The sequence below is a fragment of the Erinaceus europaeus genome, chromosome 3 (assembly GCF_950295315.1).
Source record: "Erinaceus europaeus chromosome 3, mEriEur2.1, whole genome shotgun sequence".
NCBI lineage: Eukaryota > Metazoa > Chordata > Mammalia > Eulipotyphla > Erinaceidae > Erinaceus > Erinaceus europaeus.
Window position 1 is genome coordinate 47283419 of NC_080164.1, and position 18138 is coordinate 47301556.

The 18138-nt window shown below is 39.8% G+C and overlaps 1 protein-coding gene across 1 annotated transcript in view; it reads right to left on the reverse strand.

The window, feature by feature from the left end:
• Nucleotides 1-1335: 1335 nt before the first annotated feature.
• The window catches only part of ANTXR1 (ANTXR cell adhesion molecule 1), a 261306-nt gene continuing 244503 nt past the window's right edge, over nucleotides 1336-18138 (reverse strand). The window contains exon 18 of the mRNA XM_007521257.3: nucleotides 1336-5236. Coding sequence (XP_007521319.1) covers nucleotides 4973-5236 — 264 coding nt within the window. The 3' untranslated portion in view covers nucleotides 1336-4972. The remainder of the gene's footprint in view (nucleotides 5237-18138) is intronic.

Sequence of the window (18138 nt, forward strand, 5' to 3'; positions counted from 1 at the left end):
AAAAGGAAAGAAAAAGGGGGTATATATCTATGTCTAATCTATATTTATATGTAGTGATATACGTAGTAGTCATGTTATGCATGTACAAACTATTGTATTTAGTGTCAACTGTAAAACATTAATTCCCCCCCAAAGAAACTATATATAAAAAAAGAAGTAGTAGTCAACCCATATCAACCTTGGGAGAACTATTGCAGTTCCCAATGGAGGGAATTGGGGACACAAAACTCTGGTGGTGGGAATGGTGCCAAATTATGCCCTTGTTATCTCATAATTTTGTAAATTGATATTTAATCACTAATTAAAAAAAGAAAATTGAATTCAGTGATGAGCAATTGTGACTCTCTTGCTTAAATTCATAGTAAGCACCAATCAATGATTTTAATTCTGTTACTAATGATTCCTTTGTTTAGTCAGCTCAGTGCATTGGAGCACTATTCAGGTTAATAGGAGATTTCAGAAGAAAGTTGGTTAGCCCATGGGCAAGAGAAGCTAAGACAAGATTAAATAAATGGTAGTAAATAAAATTTAAAAGCTTTTACAGACCAAAAGAAAACTCCACAAAGATAAGCAGGCAACCCTACAACTGGGTAAAAATATTTTCACATCATACATCTGACAATTGACTGATATCAACATCTATTAAGAATGCATTGTATGCATTGGGGGTCGAGCTGTAGTGCAGCTGACTTGCACGTGGCGCAAAGTGCAAGGACCTGCAGAAGGATCCTGGTTCCAGATCCCTGCTTCCCACCTGCAGGGAAGTCGCTTCACAGGTTGTGAAGCAGGTCTGCAGGTGTCTGTCTTTCTCTCCCCCTCTGTCTTCCTCTCCTCTTTCCATTTCTCTCTGTCCTATCCAACAACGAACGACATCAGCAGTAACAATAATAACCACAAGGCTACAACAACAAGGGCAACAAAAGGGGGGAAAAATGGCCTCCAGGAGCAGTGGATTCATGGTGCAGATACTGAGCCATAAGCACCATAAGCACTGCTTCACTGTTTATGAAGTACTCCCCATGCATGTGGGGGCTGGGAGCTTGAACCTGACTCCAGAACAGACAGTTTTCTAAGGAAAAGATAGACATGGCCCACATACATATGAGGAAATGCTCCATTTCACTCATCAGAGAAATACAAATTAAAACCACAATGAGATTTCAGCTCATACTTGTGAGAATAGCCTACCTCAGCAAGATAGGAAATGATAATGTGGAGAGAATGTGGAGAAAAAGGAATTTTAAAACACCGCTGATGGGAGTAAAAACTGGTGCAGCCCTTATGGAAAACAGTATGGAGAATCATTAAACAAATAAAAATGGAAATACCATTGAGTTGATTTTATAAATTTATTGTATTTTTTTTAAAGAAACTTCCAAGGTTTGTCATTGTACAGGTTTATCCCAGTGTTCTATGACACGGTACGGTGATAACTGAATTTTTATAACAATGACTTAGGCACCAAAGATCCATAACAGTCTTCTGAATTATCACAGAAAGAAGAGAAAAATTCCATGTTAAGTGCATTAAAAATCATATTCTAGTTCTTTTAAATTGGTTATCCAAGTATAATAGTATAGTAGAGCTCAGACAACTAGGAAAGGCAGTTGACTAGAATACCTCATTTCCATCTGGTGTGCATCAACAGGCTTTTTACTGCATATATCTTTATATAGTTTCAAATGAATTCAACCCATTTTACACAGCATTAACTGTTTTTGTTGAGTTGGCACTGGGTTGAAGCTGTTGTTCATCACATTGTTAATTTTTAAAAAATTCTTTAATGGACCCCCCTCATTTGACACAATATTTGGACTTTAGTTTATGAGAATTCATCATCATCTCTACCCAATCTAGTGGTATTTATGAGACTGTCCATAGTCAAATAGCCAAGACTATTAATGTACTTACCAACTCTGTTCTTGACCTTGGTAAAAGAGAGGCCATGTGTCTCACATGTGTATGTACCAAGCTCTAGGCCAGAAACTGTGAGCTGGTCATAACAAAAGGGACCACCATATTCAAGATTATTATTAATGCTGTGTAAGCAAGGGTCTCGTCATTTCAGTAACTATTTGTACACTTATAAAAGCAATACAGTAATGGGGAAAACCAACAAGCACAGCTTGGTAGAATAACCTGCCATGAAATATCATTGACTTTATAATAATTTACTACAACTGTTCTTTTTATTCACACTGGATAGGAAATGCTTCCATCTAACATGTGGAATATGAATATATACAACAAAAAATGGGATTTTATATAAAAAAACTTCACAAGGACAGTAACATGGGAATGAAAAAATAATTTTGTGCAGTTTCCTGATCACAATCACATGTCTGTTGCTTTTTACAAGGAATGATACAAGTACTGATAGATTTTATAAACCAGTTAACGAATTTTCCAGCCTGTAATAACATACTATTAAAATATTGCCTTGTTTATAAAGGACAGAAGTTTCTCCTCAGCTATAATTCTGTGACTAGGGGTGACTTAAGGAGTCAGTTTTAAGGACAAACTCTACAAATCCTCTACAAAATCCTCATATATTTGCTATACCCTATTTCATCAAAAAGTCCACCAAAACAACACTTTGGAAACTGCACAGGGCTTCTGATTGGTGTGCTGTTGAGATCCTGAATGTGGCATTCTCACCTGATGCCAGTCATCTTGTTGCACAATAATGCTGGCATCTTGGCTTGAACTTCTCATGGCCGCATAAAGTCATGCAGCAGTAGTGTGGGGTGGACTATTTTGTACTGCCAGCAGTCAAAACAGTTGCCGTGGGCTCAGCACCTCTACCTTGTGAGCCTAGGGAACCCATTCTTCTATGGAATGGTTTTTGGAGTCCAGCAGTGTCACTGCAAGTGACTGTCATTCTGAACCCTGCTTCATGAGGGACTATATTACAGAAGCCTAGTGTTCTAAAAATAGAACAGAGGTGGGGGAAGGAGGTTGCATTCATAAATCCTGTAAACCATCTCTGATACTAATTAGTTCCATGAGAAGGTTGGGAGAATCTCTGGAAGTGGCAGGCTAGGAGAAAGACTGGGTCTGAGGTATAATTGGAGAAGTCTTTTTGGCATTGGCATTGGAGAATTAGTGCCTGTGGTCCCCCACTAAAACACTCTGCCTAGATCTCTTTCCTCCTACTACCTTTTATACCTAAGAGGTTCCTCATTACCTTACCTCCCCATCCCAGTGCAACCCATTTGTTTCTACTTTCTAAAGTAGGAATGGCAAAGAGGGTTCATCTCTTCTCAATTCTGACTGATGAGTGGTGGCTTTTTGGGGCTATGATTTGAGGACTGTAAAGAAATAATTTGGCTCTAGGGGAATGGTGCTGTGATTAGTGAGATATGTCATCATGACTACATGAATTGATGTTGGTGAAATGCTTGCCACCAGATCCTTGTGCTTCTAACTTATCAAGTATGGTGGTAAATAAATCTGGCTTGATGGGGTATTGAAGAACTTTTAGAAACCATAGCTCAAAGCACCAAGTTTATATCAGAAAGGGCTCAAGAATTTGAGGGATTAAGAGCCGTGAACTGGAGAGGGAGGTAATTTTGAAAAAGTAGGTACAGAAAGTCTTTAGTGACGGCTTCTGTTTTTACCCTTTGGTTATGAAGCCTAATGTTTAGAAAGTGACTATAAAATTTAACTGACAATAGATTTAGAAAGATTTGGGAGAGTGGTGGCGAGGATTTCAGGCAGATTGGCTTTATGTTGTACATCTTGCATGTTTCCTATGGGTTGACAGCTGGTATTTGTGAGTCTGTTGAAAAACCAAGGAAGGAGAAATATACTTGTGTCCACCACATATACCTTTTCTGGAGTTAACCACAGAACCTGGGAATAGTTTCTTTATTCTATCAAAACCATTAACTTTTTGCTCTACCTGGAAGTCTCTGGTGCACAACTTCATCAAGAAAGAAAGAAAAAAAAAAACAACAACAAAACTTAGTGAAATTGTAGGGGGACTAGTGATGCCATTTTGGGAAGAACAACCTACATTTGTTCCTGGAAAATGGGATCAATCACTTCTTCATATTTCGAGCAGCTTAAACCAAAGCCAAATAGTTTTTTTTTTTTTTTTTTAATATGAATCCTCAACAGGTTGCTTTTCCACAATGCTGTTGTTGTCTGTTGAGGAAGGGCACCTTGTCGGGCCAAAGTCAGCCACATCTAACTTCTGATGGCCTGTGGGTTTTTAGAAACTGGCTGATGTGCTCATCAGTACTCCTCATGTCAACACACACACTGATTTCACTTACACAGCAACACGACAACATACTTTTTCTATCAGTAAAAAACCTGCTCTCTTTCTCGCTTGGAAATTGGGAAGATTAGAAAGGAAAATGTGGAATATATTTTCACTCCTTTGCAAATTCCAGGAAAACATGATTTTGGCTATCTACTTGATGTTGAATTTCTTGCCACAAGCTTTTCCCAAAGTTGTAGGTGAAGAAACTCCACCTTCCTGTGTGAGGATTCCTAGGTTCTTGTGTCAAAGGTTCAGCATCAGTTGATGAAAGTGGCATGGAAGGAAGAAGGCAGCATAGAAACCTAGCAATGTTATTTCTTATCTGACTCTGCATTTTACCCTTAGAAAAGTGATTTTCTTATTGGTCTCCACGAGACACAATTCCATTTAGAGCATCTCAGCAGTTTCACTGTCTCTGGAACCTTCTAGAAGTGGTAGTTGATTGGCTGGTGAGAACTGTTACTCTAGTTGCCTTATCATTTGTTTTCAGGCATGCCAAAATTTCTATTTTTTCTGCTGATCATTCATAATTGTCAATACATTGGCATGAGAAGACAATTTTTTAAAGTGAATGTCAGTGGGGCTTTATCACCACTCATTTCCAAAGTAGAGGCCTCCTCTAACTGGAAGGACTTGTTCTAACACCACAGAAGAGCCTCCTCCCCAGAATGTCTGAGAGCCTAGAAAAATCGACTCAGGGTTCTAAACAGAAGGTCTAGGAGGAGGTCGGGACGGAGGTGGGGCCCTGTTGGGAGGTGGAGCTTGAGGAGGAGGAGGCAGGGTGGAAGGTGGAGATGGAATTGGAGGAGTGGGAGCACTAGGGGGTGGGGGAGGGCAATGGGGTGCTGGGGGTGGAGGGGTATAGATGGGGGCAGGAGGTGTCGAGGTGTTGTGGTAGGCATTGTTGAGTGGGTACTTGGTGGGTGGCTGGTTGTTCTTGACTCTGGTGAAGTTGATACAGCGTCCCTGGAATAGAATCAGAGAGAAGATATTAGCTGATGCTTGGTCTTACATAGGGTAAGTGGGAAGTGTGATGAAAGAAACATGTGGAAAGAAGACATTTTTCAACAACGTATACTGGTATAACTTGGCAATAAATAAACTCCTCATTTCCCTTTTCTGGGCTTATTATGCTGGAAATATTTGTTAAAATTAATTTTTCCTGGAACCACTTTATAAAGGTGGAGGAGGAAAGGAATGGGACTGACCTTAATTGGATGCATGAAGTCAAGCCATGTATGGAGGCCATAGAAGTTAATCTCAACAACTCTACACAAACCAGGGTGTTTTCATTAAATGTTTCATCTCATAGATGAGAAAACTGAGGCTCAGTTAAGAAGGTTAGGGAACTTTCCCAAGGTCACAAACTAATAACAGGTGGGGTGGTGATTTGAACCTAAAATTAAAGCCAGAATCTCTACATTCCCTGTTATACTATACTGCCTTCTTCTTCTTCTTCTTTTTTTTTTTAGTGGATAGCATTATTATTTTTTTATTTTTTATTTAAGAAAGGATTAATGAACAAAAACATAAGGTAGGAGGGGTACAACTCCACACAATTCCCACCACCCAATCTCCATATCCCACCCACTCCCATGATAGCTTTCCCATTCTCTAGCCCTCTGGGAGCATGGACCCAGGGTCATTGAGGGTTGCAGAAGGTAGAAGGTCTGGCTTCTGTAACTATACCGCCTTCTAAGAAGATCCCTTCCTGCGGGTGCAACTGTATAATGTAGACCAGATACTTAGACTCCTCACAGCAAACTCTTAAAGGTCCCTCCCCTCTTTCTTGGGCAGGGTATTTATTGGTCACCATTGCAGAGTGCCCAGTATATCCCTTCCAACATTTCCATGCCTGTGGGGCATCTTTTTGTTCTTTATTGTGTGTCCTGGATGCCTAAGAATCCCTCAAGGAGGCTGAGGTGGGCTATCCTGTCCCTTTCTCTTTACCTGAATGTTCTAACCAGATATGATGCTGCACTGGTGCTTGAATGTGGACTTTTTCTGGTTTTACTCTTCAAGAGGGACACTCATTCTGTGGTCTCCATTCTGAGTAGGGTGTGTGTGGGGAGGTCAGGGATTTCCTTTCTAAATCTTTAGCAGAAAGACCTGAGGGGGAGTGAAGCTGTGTAATTCAAAGACCAATTAACGGGGCCAAGTGGTGTCGCACGTGGTTGAGCACACATGTTACAGTGCAAAAGGACCCAGGTTCAAGCTCCCAGTCCCCACCTGCAAGGAGAAAGTTCCACAAGTGGTGAAGCAGGTGTCTCTCTCTCTCTCCCCCTCTCTATCACCCTCTCTCCTCTTGATTTCTGGCTGTCTCTATCCAATAAATAAAGATAATAATTTAAAAAAAATTAAAAAAGACCAATTAACTACCTGTTGGGTTATTGCAAAGGTCATGATGTATTTTTTTCTGTGCAAAAATGTGTCATGGCTTTTCTAACAACCCAACTATAGTGTGTGATTTGAAACTTGGCTTAGGATGAGCAACACAGCAGGGACATGATAACTATCTGTGGGAAAGGTTGAATGCTGAGCAAATGTTTCCTCACAGGTGCACATTCAGTCATCCTACTAATGATGGGTCTATACCCTTTCTTCCACACATTTTTTTTTTCCTGATGAGTCTTGCCTGCCTATCCATGCTTCTCTCCTTGAGTTATACTGTAGTTATGGTCTGTATCATACATTGAAGCCTGCATGTTGTAACTGTTTGATGGGAAAAGACCTTGCCTGCCTGAGCAAAAGAGAAACTGAGAAGGTGCAGCTTTGTTTGATGCTTTGCTGCTCAACAAACTCATACAAACATTGTAGGAACCTCTTTGGTGATTTTTTTTCCCAACAGAGTTATTGCTGTGGCTTGGTGCCAGCACCATGACTCCTCAGCACCTCTAGCTATTTTTCCATTTTTTTCTTTCTATTTTATTTTTACCTTGCAGGTCAGAAAGACATTGAGAGAAGAGGGGAGGTAGAAAGGGAGAGAGACTTCTGGAGTCAGGGCTACAGAGCAGCAGCAGCTGTGTTCTTCTCCTCTCCTCTCCTAGGTCAACTAGGAATACCAAAGGAAACGACCTGGGCCTAAAACAAGATAGGACTAGAATGACTTCAGGAACCCACCAAGTCACAGGTGCAAATACATGTGGCTCATGGACAGAGAGGGGCCTAGGGAGAGATTAAATGGCTGGTAATAGTAACAAGACTACTGTATCCTGCTAGACTGTCATTCAGAATAGATGGAGGCATCAAAACCTTCTCAAATAAGCAACAGTTGAAAGAATCAACTATCACCAAGCCTGCCCTGAAAGAAGTTCTGAAAGGTCTCCTCTAAACAGTCAGACCACCATAAATATACCATATATCAGAACACTCTAACACTCTACAAGAATGGCGTTAAAATATCTTCAATCTTTGATATCAATAAATGTCAATGGCTTGAATTTACCTATTAAAAGGGAGACTAGGAAGATGGATCAGAAAACACAACCCAGCAATATGCTGTCTACAGGAAACCCACCTTACTCAACAAGACAAACACAGACTCAAAGTGAAAGGATGGAAAACTATCATACAAGCCAATGGCCCACAAAAAAGGGCAGAACAGCTATTCTCATATCTGACATGATAGACTTTAAAATCAATAAAATTAAAAAGATAGGGATGGACACTACTTAATGCTCAGTGGATCAGTCAATCAATAATACTTAACAATTACTAACATCTATACACCCAATGAGAAGCCATCTAAATACATCAAGCATCCACTGAAAGAGCTACAGTAATATATTAACAGCAACACAGTCATAGTAGGGGACTTCAACACCCCACTCTCTCAACTTGACAGATCATCCAGGCAGACAATCAGTAAAGACATGAGGGAGCTAAATGAGGAGATAGATAAACTAGAACTATTGGACATTTTCAGAGTCATTCACCCCAAGAAACTGGAATACACATTCTACTCAAGTCCACATGGGTCATTCTCAAGGATAAACCATATGTTAGGCCACAAAGACAGCATCAGCAAATTCAAGAGCATTGAAATCATCCCAAGCATCTTCTCAGACCACAGTGGAATTAAAATAACACTTAACAATCAACAAAAGATTAGTAATAATTCCAAAATGTGTTAGCTCAACAATACACTTCTTAACAACTACTGGGTCAAAGAGGAAATAAAGGAAGAAATCAAAATGTTTCTAGAGTTCAATGAAAATGAAGACACAAGCTATCAAAATATTTGGGACACAGCTAAGGCAGTACTGAGGGGGAAGTTCATAGCCATACAAGCACACATTAGGAAACAAGAAAAAGCACAAGTAAACAACCTGATTGCACATCTTAAAGAAGAAGAAGGAGGAGAAGGAGAAGGAGAAGGAGAAGGAGAAGGAGAAGGAGAAGGAGAAGGAGAAGGAGAAGGAGAAGGAGAAGAAGAAGAAGAAGAAGAAGAAGAAGAAGAAGAAGAAGAAGAAGAAGAAGAAGAAGAAGAAAGGAACCCTAAAGCAACCAGAAGGACAGAAGTAACTAAAGTTATAGCAGAAATCAATAACATTGAAAATAAGAAAACCATACAAAATATCAACAAAAGTAAATGTTGGTTCTTTGAAAGAGTGAACAAAATCAACAAACCTTTAGCTAGACTCACAAAACAAGAAAGGGAGAAGATCCAAATAAAAGGGATCATAAATGAAAGAGGAGATATTACAAAGACACTGCAGAAATTCAACATATCATGCAAGGCTTCTATGAACAACTCTATGCCACCAAGCTATAGAACTAGGAAGAAATGGACACTTTCCTAAATACCTACAAACTTCCAAAACTAAGTAAAGAGGAACTGGTTAGCATGAACAGGCCCATCACAGCTAATGAAATTGAAACAGTTATAAAAAATCTTCCCAAAAATAAAAGTCCTGGACCAGATGGTTTTACAAATTAATTCTACAAAGTTTCAAAAAAGAACTAATACCTCTACTTTTAAAGGTCTTCCAGAAGATTGAAGACACTGGAATACTCCCTTCCAGCTTCTGTGAAGCCAACATCACTTTGATACCAAAAGCAGACAGGACACAACCAAAAAAGAAAACTACAGACCAATATCTCAGATGAACATAGATGCGAAAATATTGAACAAAATTCTAGCCAACCAGATACAGCAGTATATTAAAAAGATTGTTCATCATGACCAAGCGAGGTTTATCCCAGGCATGCAAGATTGGTTTAATATACGTAAATCAATCAATGTGATCCACCACATCAATAAAAGCAAGACCAAAAACCACATGGTCACATCAATAGATGCAGAGAAAGCCTTTGACAAAATACAACATCCCTTTATGATAAAAACACTACAAAAAATGGGAATAGATGAAAAATTCCTCAAGATAGTGGAGTCTACATATAGCAAACCTACAGCCTACACCATACTCAATGGTGAGAAACTGGAAGCATTTCCCCTCAGATCAGGTACTAGATAGGCCTGCCCACTATCATCATTACTGTTCAACATAGTGTTGGAAGTCCTTGCCATAGCAATCAGGCAGGAGCAAGGAATTAAAGGGATACAGATTGGAAGAGAAGAAGTCAAACTCTCCCTATTTGCAGAATAGATGACATAATAGTATACATAGAAAAACCTAAGGAATCCAGTAAGAGGCTTTTGGAAATCATCAGGCAATACAGGAAGGTGTCAGGCTACAAAATTAACATTCAAAAGTCAGTGGCATTCCTCTATGCAAACACTAAGTTAGAAGAAGTTGAAATCCAGAAATCAATTCCTTTTACTATAGCTACAAAAAACAATAAAATATCTAGGAATAAACCTAACCAAAGAAGTGAAAGACTTGTATACTGAAAATTATGAGTCACTACTCAAGGAAATTGAAAAAGACACAAAGAAGTGGAAAGATATTCCATGCTCATAGTTGGAAGAATTAACATCATCAAAATGAATAGACTACCCAGAGCCATATGAAAATTTAATGTTATCCCCATCAAGATCCCAACCACATTTTTTAGGAGAATAGAACAAATGCTACAAATGTTTATCTGGAACCAGAAAAGACCTAGAATTGCTAAAACAATCTTGAGAAGAAAGAACAGAACCGGAGGCATCACACTTCCAGATCTCAGATTGTATTATATGGCCATTGTCATCAAAACTGTTTGATACTGGAACATGAATAGACACACTGACCAGTGGAATAGAATTGAGAGCCCAGAAGTAAGCCCCCACACCTATGGACATCTAATCTTTGACAAAGGTGCCCAGACTATTCAATGGGGAAAGCAGAGTCTCTTCAACAAATGGTGTTGGAAAAAAATGAGTTGAAACATGCAGAAGAATGAAACTGAACCAGTATATTTCAGCAAATACAAAAGTAAATTCCAAGTGGATCAAGGACTTGGATGTTAGACCAGAAGCTATCAGATACGTAGAAGAAAATATTGGCAGAACTCTTTTCTGCATACATTTTAAAGACATCTTCAATGAAATGAATTCAATTACAAAGAAGACTAAGGCAAGCAAAAACCTTTGGGACTACATAAAATTAAAAAGCTTCTGTACAGCAAAAGAAACTATTACTCAAACCAAGAGACCCCTCACAGAATGTGAGAAGATCTTTACATGCCATATATCAGACAAGAGGCTAATAACCAGAATATATAAAGAGCTTGCCAAACTCAACAACAAGAAAACAAATAACCCCATCCAAAAATGGGGGGAGGACATGGACAGAATATTCACCACAGAAGAGATCCAAAAGGCTGAGAAACACATGGAAAAAAATGCTCCAAGTCTTTGATTGTCAGAGAAATGCAAATAAAGATAACAATGAGATACCACTTCACTCCTGTTGAGAATGTCATCCATCAGAAAAGGTAACAGCAGCAAATGCCGGAGAGGTTTTGGGGTCAAAGGAACTCTCCTGCACTGCTGGTGGGAATGTAAATTGGTCCAACCTCTGTGCAGAACAGTCTGGAGAACTCTCAGAAGGCTAGAAATGGACCTACCCTATGATCCTGCAATTCCTTTCCTGGGGATATATCCTAAGGAACCCAACACACCCATCCAAAAAGATCTGTGTACACATATATTCTTGGCAGCACAATTTGTAATCGCCAAAACCTGGAAGCAACCCAGGTGTCCAACAACAGATGAGTGGCTGAGCAAGTTGTGGTATATATACACAATGGAATACTACTCAGCTGTAAAAAAAAAAAATGGTGACTTCACCGTTTTCAGCCGATCTTGGATGGACCTTGAAAAATTCATGATAAGTGAAATAAGTCAGAAACAGAAGGATGAATATAGGATGATCTCACTCTCAGGCAGAAGTTGAAAAACAAGATCAGAAGAGAAAACACAAATAGAACCTGAACTGGAATTGGTGTATTGCACCAAAGTAAAAGACTCTGGGGTGAGTGGGAGGAGAATACAGGTCCAAAAATGGATGACAGAGGACCTAGTGGGGGTTGTATTATTATATGGAAAACTGAGAAATGTTAAGCATGTATAGACTATTGTGTTTACTGTCAAATGTAAAACATTAATTCCCCAATATAGAAATTTAAAAAAAGGAAAAAAAAGAGAGAGAGAAAGACACCTGTAGACCTGCTGTCCCCACTGCAGATAGGGGGCAGGGGTTCGAACCCAGATCCTTGTGTTTGGTGATACATGCACTTAACTGAGTGTGCCACCACCTGGCTCTTTGGTACTATGGATGGCAGGGAGACTCTTGGATAAAACTGAGTCATTTGAAGCCACTTGGGACCTTGGGCGACATTGTTATTGGACTGAAATTCTGGTGGTGGGAATTGTGTGGAGTTGTACCCCTCTTATCCTATGGTTTTGTCAGTGTTTCCTTTTTATAAATAAAATTTAAAAAAGTACTAAGGTAGTATAGGCAATTTTCAGAGTTCACTATAAAAAAAAAGAAGCCAACATTCTTCAATATTTGTATTTATAACAGATTTTCTCATGTATGAAATGTTTCTGAATTCATATTTTCTTTACCTTCTACAAAACACTTTTTACTCTTATAATGGTGATTGTGATTTTAATTGTTAAAATCAAAGCATTGTGAATGTAAACATAATTATAATGTTATTAAATTGAAAAAATGATCAGCCCCTCATCAGCTTTACAGATACTGAAATAAATATTTGGGATTGAAAAGAAAAGAGATATACTACTAGTCAGAAACAGTCTTGACAAGAAAGGGCCAAGCATAACTGGATTTAAATTGGGTTAGGAATTGTAGTGTTGGGGCCCAGCTGGGTGGTGTACCCAGTTGAGCACACATAGCACAATGTGGAAGGTTCATTCCCCTGAACACAGGTTCATTCCCCTGGTCCCCACCTGTGACATGGTGGGTGGAGGGAGACTTTGCAAGTGGTAAAGCAGGGTTGTAGGTATCTCTCTTTTCAAAAATATTTATTTATTTATTCCCTTTTGTTGCCCTTGTTATTTTATTGTTGTAGTTATTATTGATGTCATTGTTGTTGGATAGGACAGAGAGAAATGGAGAGAGGAGGGGAAGACAGAGAGGGCGAGAGAAAGATAAACACCTGCACACCTGCTTCACTGCTTGTGAAGCGACTCCCCTGAAGGTGGGGAGCCGGGGTCTTGAACCTGGATCCTTCAGCTGGTCCTTGCTTTGCACCACCTGTGCTTAACCCGCCTGACTCCCTCAGATATCTCTCTTTATCTCTTCCTCAGTGTCTCCCCCTCCCTCCTCTCTTAATTTCTCTTTGTTCTATCAAAAGAAAAAATTAAACAAAAGGAATAATGATGTTATATTAAATATCTACACTTCATTTTCTCAGAACTTGCATTTCATAAGCTTAAACTAGTACCTAATATTGTTTTGATTTGATAGAGAAATAAATTACCATTATTTCATTGCACTGTCTGGAATGCCCAGATTATGCCTAACCTTTCATGTTTTATTTTTGTTATTTTATTATTGTTATTATGATTTTGCCGGAGCACTGCTCAGCTCTAGCTTATGGTGTGCTGGAGGAGATTGAACCTGAGACCGCAGAGCCCCAGGCATTAAAATCTTTTGCATAACCACTATGCTATTTTTGAGCCCTCCAAACTTTAATGCTTTTAAATTGATTTTTGTAACCCAGTACTGTAAATTTCCAGTTGTCCAAGCAGTCTGATTTCACAGCTTTATAAATCTAAGCCTTCGTTACAGTTTATTTATGGTTCTGAATAAAGCTTTTTCCTTCAAGATGTTAGAATCCTAATGATTACCATCTGTGATAGATTTCTGTAATGGACAGACTCAGGGTTGGGATTTAATGTCCTGCATGCTATGCCTTTTGTTCATAGACATGCTAACTCAGACCAAGACACCCAAGAGCTCAATTTCCTTTAAAGATGAAGGAAAATTCTCATTCTGGGGAGGGAGTTGTTGGTGTCTGGTGTCGGGTACTGTTGTGAATTCAGATTTCCTTTAGCTTTGGCCTCTTCTTCCCCATGGAGATGGTGCTGGTGGCTGAGGTGAGAGAGAAGGCAATCTCATTCATCCAGAGGCCTGGCTACTTATTTTACACAGTTTTAATGCTAATATAAATATATGTACCTTTTTTTTTTTTAAACAGAGGTTATTGTGTCTAGAGACAAAATCAGGAGCTTCCAGTCTTCTTATAGTAATAGTTCTGTTCACAGTCCGGATTAGAATCTAATGCTTTACCCACTGCACCACCTCCTGGATCACTTTTTTTTCTTTTTTATTATTTATTTATAATTGGATAGAGACAGAAATTGAGAGGGGGAGGGGAAGATAGAGAGGGAGAGAGACTGAGAGACACCTGCAGCCCTGCTTCCACCACTTGTGAAGCTTCCCCCCTGCAAGTGAGGACCAGGGGCTTGAACCAGGTTCCTTACACATTGTAATGTGAGCACTTAACCAGGTGCACCACCACCTGCCCCCCTCATTTTTTTCTAATAAGTTTATCATTTAAAAAATATTATTATCTTTACTTATTTATTGTATAGAGACAGGGATAAATCAAGAGGGATGAAGGTGATAGAGAGGGAGACAGACTGAGAGACACCTGCATCCCTGCTTCACCACTTGCAAACCTTTCCTCCTGTAGGTGGGGACTGGAGGCTTGAACCCAGGTCACTGCACACTGTAACATGTGTGCTCAACCAGGTTTGCCACCACCCAGCACCCACAGTCCAGATTAGAAGCCCCTAAAGGCCATCAAGAAAATCCAAAAGGATCCACAGAATAAAAAGATGGCCTCTCACATCTGTCAGTGGACGATGGCATGAAGCAGTTCAAGTGGTGGAAGAGTGATAGGGGAAAGACCTCCAGAGGCCAACTCTTCCAGCTTCTCCCACAAGCTTTCTGCCAAAGTAGTTGAAGGAAAAGGTGGGGCTGGGTGGCAAGAGGCAAGGAGTCCCTGTACAATGGTCAAGACACACCAGCGAATGCACCCACAGTCTCTTGCTCTGGGGCATTGGGCTGTGGCTTTATAGACCCCCTTAGTCAAGAGAACTGAGCACAGGAGCCCGCAGTTAGGAGGCAGAGGGGAGGAGGCTAGCTTACAGATATTGCTGTATGATACCCTGCTGTGACCAGGTGTGGGGGATGACACCACCTGCCCCTTACAGTCACTTTTAGGATTAACTTAATCAGTGTTGGTGAAGGTCTTGAACAATGCTTGGCACCTGGTAAGCAATGGTGAGTCTAGATGAGGAAATGCTCAGACACAATAATGACCTTGTCTGGGATAGAGAGGAGTTGGAGGCAGTATCAGGTTTTCTGACTTCTAGACAAGTGCCTTCTAAATGAGACATATGGGCTAGAACCCCTCCACTCCACACTTCGTCTCTATAATAAAATTGGTGCAGGAAAAAAAAAAAAGTAACATTGACCATGTGGCCAGAACAGCCCCCAGAGCCTGCTCTTTTGTGCCACCCCTTCATCTTTACTCTGCTATGGAACTTCCATGACTTATTCTTAGACGACCTCCCACTGTGTTTTGCTCACACAGTTGACTGATGATGCATTTGCACATACTTATCGTCCTGAAAAAAAAGGTGCAGACTCGGTATAAAAGAATCCCTGGGGTTGGTTACAGTAAGATGGCAATTAGGACTTCAAGGAGAGGAGTGGCTACAAATTCGGTTCTTAAACCTGGAGCCAAAGGAGCCAACACAAACACTGTAACACTTAGACCATATAATTGGCCTAAAGATCAGTTTACACGACATCATTTTTTGCTTGCAAGAGAATAATAGAAAGGCCAGATGTTCTCTGTGTCAGATATGCCAGCAAATCTGCAGCAGTGTTTGGTTAAAAGGTTGCTAAGACGATGGGAGTTCTCAGTCTGCCCATTGGTCTTTATAACTCTGCTTAATCTTCACAGTACTGTTTTTGGGTGGTTTGATAAATATTTAAGATTTGATTTTGACCTCAGTTTACCTTGCTTTCCTTATTTATAAAGCATGAAGGCCAATTATTTCCACACATTAGCAATAAAATATTCTTGTTAATTTCTAAGAAGAAAAGGCATAACAACTACAACAATAAAACAACAAGGGCAACAAAAGGGAATAAATAAATAAATAAATAAATAAATAGAAGAAAAGGTAATGCTAGGTTTGTGGTAAGTGGATCATTAGCAGGATGCTAGGTGACTTTCTCCCATGCTAGATTTAGTTAAACCTAACAGTGTTGAGAGCACTATTAGAAACATTCAACATATTTTTTTTAATTAACAAAATACCGTGAGTGAGGTATTATTGTCTTTATTGTGCAAGAAAGGAGATTGAGGTCTGAGGTTCATTAAAAAAAAAATACCCATGATTTTACAGCCTAAGAGCCAGGGATATAGCTCAGTGGTTGAATATATGTTTAATATGTGTGAGACCCTGGGTTGGTTCCTGAAGCCCTCCAGATTGAATCAGAAATACTACATGACCAGGAAATGGCAGAAGTGTAATTATAAACAACTCTTCTTGTTTTCGATGAGTATCTTTTTTGGTACTGTTCTGAATTACTTAATTTAATATTTTCTTAAAATTTATTTTATGTGTTTTAATGAGAGAGAAAAGAGAGAGAGAGAGAGACAGAGAAGCAGAGACATGGTTGGTGGTGTGGGGGACTGAGCCTCAGACTTTGGATCCTCAGGCATGAAAGTCTTTTTCTATAATTATTATGCTATCTCTCCTGCCCTACTTAATTTTTTAATTGGAATTTTAAAAGTAGAATTTTTTTGGGGGAGGAGTGGGGCCTCATGAAAGCATGACCCCATGGCTCCCTGGCCAACCTTTTTTTTTCAGATAGAGAAAGGAAGAGGCATGACAGCACTTGCCCTGGCATTGCAGCACTTCCATTTGGTGCCAGGGTTCAAACCTGGGCCATGCATTCTGGTCACTTCCTACTTTGGAACCACAGACACTTGTAGTCCAAAATGATCAGAGATAGAAAAGTGAAGGGTCTGTCATGAGGGTCCGGGGTGCATGTCCGTTTTACCCCTTGTTCTGCAACAAATGTACTCACTGTAAAGCCTTGAGTCAATTCCTTTCTCTCTATGGATTTCAGCTTCTTCATGAATAAATAAAATTGTTGCACTAGCTAGATGGTATCCAGGGGCTATTTAGCTCAGTATTTTATGATTCTATCAAGAATCAAATGGCTTTGCAGCAGTAAATTTACACATCTTTTCAAACTTATCTTGGCTAACTCTTTTTTTTTTAATTCCCTTTTTGTTGTCCCTGTTGTTTTATTGTTGTAGTTATTGTTGTTGTTGTTGTTGGATAGGATAGAGAGAAAAGGAGAGAGGAGGGGAAGACAGAAAGGGGGAGAGAAAGACACTTGCAGACCTGCTTCACCACTTGTGAAGCGACTCCCCTGCAGGCGGGGAGTTGGGGGCTCAAACCAGGATCCTTACCCTGGTCCTTGTGCTTTGCACCACGTGCGCTTAACCTGCTGTGCTACTGCCTGACTCCCTTGGCTAACTCTTTGTACTACATACTTTCCACTCCAGTTATTAGATTTATAAAATATTAATAAACTAAAAATTCAAAATTGGCATTCCCATCTTCTACTCTTCTATGGCTATGGTAAAGACCCTATGTTTGAGAATTCTGAGCTTGGCTTTGCAGATTGATAGGGGAGATATGAGAAGAGCTGAGAGCTGATTGAGTGCAAAAAGCTTGCCAGTGGTGAGCTCATGCCTGCCAAGTGTTACAAAACATCTGCTTGGGTATAAGACAGGCTCAGTGGAGAGAGAGCTGGCCTTCAGAAATGGTTAAAATATGCCAGGGCTCCCACGATTAAAGCAAATAGTTTCCTATGAACAGAGGTCACTTAAGGAAATTGGATTTCACAGGAAGAATACTAAAATAATCAGATGGTAAGAGTATAACACATATGCCAAGTTTCTTCTGACAAACGCCTTTTCTTTCTGGTCTCGTTCTCGAACTGATTGTCTTGTTTGGAGGACTGTAGGTATTTCTCAAGTTACAAATAGATTGGGTTTCCAAAATTTGTCTCAAGTCAGTTGTTTAGTATTAGGAGCATAATTTCTTACTTAAGTCACTTTTGTAAGTGGGGATTGGTTCTCAGGCTAGACCACAAAATCTCATTGTGAACTGAAAGCAATTGATGTCATCCTCCTGAAGCTGGGACTGTAGTGATAAATGAGACAAATAAGCAGGGCGGGGATGGACTGGGTGACCTAGTAGTACTTTCTACCTCATCTGTGATCTTTTCATTGTTGTCATCTGTACATTTATCAAAAAGGATAATGCATTTTGAGTACCAACTATGTACTGGACACCTGATAAGGTGCCATAGGTAGTGATGAGCAGCCAACCAACCAACCAAACAAACAAA